Source organism: Babylonia areolata, chromosome 32, assembly GCF_041734735.1.
Source record: "Babylonia areolata isolate BAREFJ2019XMU chromosome 32, ASM4173473v1, whole genome shotgun sequence".
Lineage (NCBI taxonomy): Eukaryota > Metazoa > Mollusca > Gastropoda > Neogastropoda > Buccinidae > Babylonia > Babylonia areolata.
In genome coordinates this window covers 11,545,138-11,552,978 of record NC_134907.1, presented here as the reverse complement: position 1 = coordinate 11,552,978, position 7,841 = coordinate 11,545,138, and the positions used below count along the sequence as shown (strand labels likewise).

At 41.5% G+C, this 7,841-nt stretch overlaps 1 protein-coding gene across 3 annotated transcripts in view; it reads right to left on the bottom strand.

The window, feature by feature from the left end:
- Positions 1-623: 623 nt before the first annotated feature.
- Positions 624-7,841, bottom strand: part of LOC143276707 (uncharacterized) — a 74,344-nt gene continuing 67,126 nt past the window's right edge. For 2 of the 3 annotated variants that reach the window (XM_076581343.1, XM_076581344.1), the window contains 3 exons: positions 5,592-5,770; positions 3,631-3,825; positions 624-2,464 (listed from right to left, as the gene is read on the bottom strand). In XM_076581343.1, the coding sequence (XP_076437458.1) occupies positions 2,318-2,464; positions 3,631-3,825; positions 5,592-5,770 (521 nt within the window). In that variant the 3' untranslated portion in view covers positions 624-2,317. Of the gene's footprint in view, positions 2,465-3,630; positions 3,826-4,243; positions 4,346-5,591; positions 5,771-7,841 lie in introns of those variants that run through there. The other variant, XM_076581345.1, reaches the window with a different exon arrangement.

The following is a 7,841-nucleotide window of genomic DNA, read 5'->3' as shown; positions in this document are numbered from 1 at the left end:
GAAAACACAAATCAAAAGAAAGAAACTTGATTAGTTCTCAAAATTCCTTATCCCCTAAAAAATAATAAGGAGCGATTTAACTCAAACGGAAACTAATAAGAAAGCATAAAAATGTGAAGAAAATAACAGAATAAGTGTAAACATAGACATAAATAAACCAAACGATAGTAAACAAACTATTAAAAAAAACTATCAAAAAAAAAACTATTAAAAAACTATATAATAGAAATAATAATAACTTTGGTTATCTCAACTGTAAACTAACTTCAGAAGATGTTATTAGTCGGCCAGATTATGTGTACAATAAACCTTGTATAGGCACAGCTTTGTTCTTCCTGAGATCACTTATTAGTGGCACACAAGCGGCTTTTTTTTTCTTGTACATAAACTCTGGTCCTCTGGCGCTTCTTTTGCTTGGCATTTCTTTCCAAGACAACAGGACAAAAGTCCTGCAACCATATATAGAAAGCCTCCTTCGTTGGATTTCAGGCACGCTTTCCAAATATAGAGTAATTATAGCAGAGACGTACATAGCTTGATTGTTTTGTTTTTGTTTTTTTGTGTGTACGTTCGTTCAGGTTGTCTGGTTTTTTAACCCGTGTGGGTTTTTTTTTTTCCTCCTCCTCCTCCTTTCCTCCCCAAGGTTAGATCTGTCATGTTGCCTTTACTTCATACACTTTTAAAAGTATATCATCATTATCATTATTCCAGACAACCCGCATAATTCTTGGTAATAGGGAGTCCAATTGCTGGTTGTCAAAGGCACATTTTCCAACTTAAAATTGTTCCCGAAACTTGGAATATTATGTTCTTTGGTTTAGTGATGTCCCAAGTTCATTCGTCGTAGCACTTGCTAATAATGTTGGATTAGCATTTCTGAAAGGCACGGTGTTGGATTTCAGTGATGGGTGTTACGTACCTTTCTGTGTTCAACAACAGAAAAAAAAAAAATGTTCAGACCACTTTCTTCATTACATGGATAATAATAGTGTGTCGTTAGTTTTGACACCGTGAAAGTGGTGAGGTGTTTGACGCTATCGAACATCGGCGAGCGATCTTTGATAGTAGTAGATGCTTGCATTTCAGTTCAGGTAGTGTATTGGTCTTTTTTTTTTTTACCTGGTGTTGTGAAATGTTGCTCTTTTGTTTTCTAATACAGGTGTTACAAACTTGTATATCAAAACGATGCTAAGTTCTTCTTTCTGAGAGCTTTCATTTCGTGGTTCTTGGAACTGTATTTTTCAGCTAAGACTATACATTTTAGTCAACTGATTTCTTTGAGTTGATGTTCTTTGTTCCCGCTGTATACATGCATTTCAGTTGTTGCTGTGTTTAAAACTGAGCTGGGTCTTTTCAATCAGCGGCACACTTCTTGATCGTTAAGGTTTGGTATCTTCCCCTTCTTTTCTATGCAAAATGCTCTCAGACACGCACACACACTAAAACGTATTTTGCATAGGATCTTAAAAATCACATGGTCGTGATTTTTGGATGGAATTGGATGAAGTTGGATGAGGCATTTATTCGTTCTCACAATCATTTAGTTAGTTAATCACATTTCCATTCATTCATTTCCGAATTATGTGAATGCCTTTCTTTTTTCTTTTTTTTTTTTCACCAAAACAACGTTTCAGTTAACATTCATCCAGCCAATTGGAAATGTTTGGTTCTTTTAAGGGTATAACGTATTTGTTGTTGTGTCACAAATAAGAATTCAAAATAATGCAGCCAGGTCGTTTTGGCTTGCACAAGATCGTTTGCTAAAGCTATTGTCATAATTAGTTGGTTCTTTCGGCTGGGATATTTATCTGATTACGATATTTCGTAAAATTCTCATATTATGACTGGTTCTCCCCTAATTTCATTATTCATTATTGACTGGATTTTTTGATCTTGCCATTTTCAGTTATTTGTAAGAATTCATTTGGCATTGACATCAAAGACAGTTAACTTCAGGTCCTGTCCTGTCTTAGTGATTTTGTTTCCCAGCCATTTATCTTTCATGGATCGTCTCATTTACAACGTAATTGTTTAAATAAAAAGACACTTTTTGTTTTTTTTTGGTTCTGAAGATATCAAATGTTTAAGAGTTCTGATACCTTTTTCAGTGTGTTTCTGTTAACACATTCCCCCCAACACACTCATATGGAGTTGTTCTTCATATTACTGTTCCAGATGTTTCTCGATTTCGCAGGGTGGTAACACGAAGGAACTCTGTCGTTTGATCATTAGGACTCCTCCATCCCGGTAAATGAAAACGGGAAAGAAAAGAAAAGAAAAAAAAAAGAGAAGAATCGTACAGTCTCTGGAATTCCCTTTAGCTAAAGCAGACTTCTCCCAACTCGATGCCAAACTGCTGGTTCTCCCGGCCGATGTCGAATAGAAGAACGTCAGTGATTGGCAGGTTCTCCGTCTGGGTGGTACGGATGTTGAAGACAGCCTGGTGCCATTGGTTGTCACGCACCTGGAAGAACCAATCAAAAGGATGGTTAGACTTGATCGATGAGGTTTACGACTTGAAAGAATATGGTTAGACTTGAAACGACCAATCAGAATTATGGTTAGATTTGAAATGACCAATCAGAATTATGGTTAGACTTAAAACGACCAATCAGAAATACGGTTAGACTTGAAACGACCAATCAGAATTTAGTATACCAAAAGGCCATACTGACTGTCACAAACCTGGAAGAACCAATCAAAAGGATGGTTTTGTTTTTGAACGACCAATCAGAAATATGTCAGCACTTTAAATGACCAATCAGAAGTAAGTATATACAAGCGAAACAGGATGTCAAACACCTGGAAGAACCAATCAAAAGGATGACTAGACTTCAAACTGACCAATCATGATATAGTTAGACTTGAAACTGACCAATCAGAAGTTAGTATAATCAAAATGCGATACTGACTGTCACGAACCTGAAAGAACCAATGAAATGGATGGCTAGACTTGAAACGACCAATCAGAAATATGGTTAGACTTGAAACGACCAATCAGAAGTAAGTATATAAACAGTGAAACAGAATGTTACAAACCTGAATTAACCCAATCGAAAGGATGGCTAGACTTCAAACAACCAATCAGAAATAAGGTAAGACTTGAAACGACCAATCAGAAATAAGAATATAAAAAGCGATACTGACTGTAACAAACCTCGAAGAACTAATCAAAAGGATGGTCGAACTTGAAACGGCCAATCAGAAATAAGTCTATAAGAAAAGCAGTTTGTTGAGAACGTTTTCTGATTTACATGATTTCAAGATTAGCATCCACAAACTAATAGTTCTGATACATGCATCCAGACCATTGAAGAGCTAAGAACGCTTATACATGGATCTATAACATTGAAGAGCTAAGGGTACATACCCACGCATCCAGAACATTGAAGAGCTAACGGTACATACCCACGCATCCAGAACATTGAAGAGCTAAGGGTACATACCCATGCATCCAGAACATTGAAGAGCTAAGGGTACACACCCACGCATCCAGAACGTTGAAGCGCTAAAGGTACATACCCACGCATCCAGAACATCGGACGCTGAAGGGCTAAGGGCACTTCCACACGTATCCAGATTCAAAAGATTACAGCACTAAAGGTAGTAAAGGACTAAAAGGGTACTTACACACATGTCCGTAGTCTGCAGGCGAGTGAACCTCCTGAAGGTAGTCTCCACAGAGTCGATCTCATCGCCACTGTTGAGGACGAAGCGCGTGCCGTAGGCCTGGCTGTTGAGGCAGTGGTAGGTCACCTGCTGACGGGCACGGGTCGACTGCAGCTGCAGCATCTTCAGCTGACTCAGGTACTTGGTGTACATGAACTGTGAAACAAGAGAATAAATGTAATGGTGTGCATGCATGAACTGGGGAAGAATAAATGATGAACATGATCTGTGAAAGAATAAATGGCGTACATGATCTGTGCAACTGAGAATAAATGGTTTACATGAACTGGGAAACAGAGAAAATATGGATAAGTACATCTCACATACTTGGTGTACATGGAACTGTGAAACAGAGAATAAATATAATGGTGTACATTAACTAGGGAAGATAAATGGTGTACATGAACTATGAAACAGAGAATAAATGGTGTACATGAACTGAGAAACAGAGAAAATATTGATAAGTAGATCTCACATACTTGGTGTACATGAACTGTGAAACAGAGAATAAATGGTGTACATGAACTGTGAAACAGAGAATAAATGGTGTACATGAACTATGAAACAGAGAATAAATGGTGTACATGAACTATGAAACAAAGAATAAGTTGTGTACATAATCTGTGAAACAGAGAAAACATGGATAAGTAGATCTCGCATACTTGGTGTACATGAACTGTGAAACAGATTTTTTTTTAAAGGCATGTGAAAACAGAAAAAAATGGTGTACATGGACTGGGAAACAGAAAAAAAGGATAAGCAGAATTCCAGAATCAATTTCAATGAGATGTACATTCGCTGAGAAAAAGAGTAAGTAGTTCTTCAGCAGACTCAGGTACTTGCTATACATGAACTGAGAAACAGAAGAGAAAAAAAAAAGATAGTCGAGTTTCAGATTCAGTTTAATTAAAGGAGGTACGGATCTAGGGAATAAAGGGTAAGTGGGGAAAAAGTACATAAACTGAGAAAAAAAAAAGTATTTTGTATTTTGTATTTCTTTTTATCACAACAGATTTCTCTGTGTGAAATTCGGGCTGCTCTCCCCAGGGAGAGCGCGTCGCTATACTACAGCGCCACCCTTTTTTTTTTTTTGTTGTATTTTTCCTGCGTGCAGTTTTATTTGTTTTTCCTATTGACGTGGATTTTTCTAGATCATCAGTTGAGAAAAACTGGCTACATGAACTGGGAAACTGACCCCAAAAAAAAAAAAAAATGTCCATGAACTGGGGGCAAACAGAAGGGAAAAAAAAAGGTGTACATAAACTAAGGAGCTACAGAAATGATGATAATTATGATAGATAACTACACCTACCACCTCCTCCTTGCCGTTGATATCGTCCACGAAGCACTGAAGTGATGACAATTATGATAATCACGAAGCGATGATAAAGATGATACTTATCATGGTAACCCCCACACCCACCCACGACCTCCTTCTTGCCGTTGATATCGTTCACGAAGGACTGAAGTGATGATAATTATGGTAATCACGAAGCGATGATAAAGATGATACTTATCATGGTAACCCCCACACCCACCTACCTCCTTCTTGCCGTAGATATCGTTCACGAAGGACCATATCATGGTAACCCCCGCAGCCACCCACCTCCTTCTTGCCGTAGATATCGTTCACGAAGGACCATATCATGGTAACCCCCACACCCACCTCCTTCTTGCCGTAGATATCGTTCACGAAGGACCATATCATGGTAACCCCCACACCCACCCACCTCCTTCTTGCCGTAGATATCGTTCACGAAGGACCATATCATGGTAACCCCCGCACCCACCCACCTCCTTCTTGCCGTAGATATCGTTCACGAAGGACCATATCATGGTAACCCCCACACCCACCCACCTCCTTCTTGCCGTAGATATCGTTCACGAAGGACCATATCATGGTAACCCCCACACCCACCCACCTCCTTCTTGCCGTTGATATCGTCCATGAAGTACTGCCCAGAGTGGTCCCTCTCGGTCCACCTCTTCCTCTCAAACTGCGCCATGCTGGGCTGCACGCATGTCTCCAGCTGCTCCATGTCACAACGGACCTGGATGGCGTCAGAGGCCCTGCCGCTGTTGGGGTCGATCATGTAGAATCCTGTGGAAAGGAAGGAATGAATGAATGAATGTGGGGTCGATCATGTAGAATCCTGTGCAAAGGGAGAATGAATGAATGAATGAATGTGGGGTCGATCATGTAGAATCCTGTGGAAAGGAATGAATGAATGAATAAATGTGGGGTCGATCATGTAGAATCCTGTGGAAAGGAATGAATGAATGATCTCGTCTCAGGTCCACTTCCTTTGCGTTAGCTGTGCTTGACTATGTGTGTATACATAACTACACGCATGTATATCAATGTGTGTAGTGTGTGCGTGTGTTTATGTAAGTTTGTGCCTGCCTATGTGTGTGTATGCGTTAGGGTAGCTGTTAGATACACATGTATGTTAAAATGTATTATGCATTGTGTGTGTGTGTGTGTGTGTGTGTGTGTGTGTGTGTGTGTGTGTGTGTGTGTGGTCACATTTTGGTGTGTGTATGTAACATTGATGTAATGTTTTATGTTAACAAAAGCGTTTTTGTAAAGCACCAAGAGCAGATTTCTGGATAGTGTGCTATATATAAGTATCCATTATCATTATTATTATGAATGAATGAATGAATTTTCTTTAAAACCCCTTTCAGTGCCGGGGGTAGGGGGGTGGGGGTGGGTGGGGGCGTGGGGAACAGTAGAAAGTAGTGTTTCAGGTCATAAAACATCATCCAAAACAATAAGCCTAAGACTGAGAAAATGGTCTGGAGATATACCACTCTAGATAAACTGTGTTCACTCGTATGTGCACGAGCGAGCTTTTACGTGTATGATCGTTTTTACCCCCGCCGCCGCGTAGGCAGCCATACTCCGTTTTCGGGGGTGTGCATGCTGGGTATGTTCTTGTTTCCACAACCCATCGAACGCTGACATGGATTACAGGATCTTCAACGTGCGTATTTGATCTTCTGCTTGCGTATACACATGAAGGGGGTTCAGGCACTAGCAGGTCTGCACATATGTTGACTTGGGAAGAGAAGAATGAGGAAGAGGTGGAGGGGAGGAGGAGGAGGAGTAGAAGAAGAAGAAGAAGAAGGAGGAGGAGGGGGAGGAGAAGAAGAAGAGGAGGAGGAGGAGAAGGAGGGAGCAGAAGAAGAAAAAGAAGAAGGAGGAGGAGGATGGGAGGGAGTAGAAGAAGAAGAAGGAGGAGGAGGTAGAGGAGGAGAATGAGGAGGAGGAGGGGGAGGAGGAGGAGGAGGAGGATGGGAGGGAGCAGAAGAAGAAAGAGGAGAAGGAGGAGGAGGAGGGGGAGGGAGCAGAAGAAGGAGGAGGAGGAAGAGGAGGAGAATGAGGAGAATGAGGAGGAGGAGGGGGAGCAGAAGAAGAAGAAGAAGAAGAAGAAATAAGTATCCACTGCTCTCTCTATCCCTACCGCTCGCTCGCTTATATTTGTTATACTTGCAGCTAAACGACTGCCTTTAGCTTCTTCAACTGAGTGCGTTTCGGTCTTCAGTGAGGTACATGTGCACAGTGGTGTGCAATCATTATTTTGTGAAAGACCACCACCACCACAATAATCTTCCATGTCTTTGAACATTGGTGTACTAACATATTGTTGTCTTTTCTTTTGAAGTGTATTATGAGTGTGTGTGTGTGTGTGTGTGTGTGTGTGTGTGTGTGTGTGTGTGGCGGTGGGTGGGGGAGGGAAGGTGGGGCGATTGGAGGGGAGGGGGGGGTGTTGATTATAATGGGTAATGTATGTCTGGGTGATGGAGTGAGGGAGGGGAGTGGCGGGGGGAGGGGGGGACAGTAGAGGAAAGCGGTTTGGGGATGTGGGGTGCGGAGGGTGCGGGAGGGAGGGGGTGGGAGGAGTGAGGGGGTGGGGGGAGGGGGTAAGTGGTTTGTGTTATGTTTTGTTTTTTAATTTATTCATTTTGTTGTGTTGTTGTTGTTTGTTTGTGTGTGTGTGTGTGTGTGTGTGTGTGTGTGTGTGTGTGTGTGTGTGTGTGTGTGTGTGTGTGTGTGTGCGGTGTCACGTGTTGGTTGTGGTGGTGATGGTGTGTGCGCACGCGCGCGTGTGTGTGTGTGTGTGTGTGTGTGCGCGCGCGCGCGTGTGTGTGTACGTGTGCATGTGCGT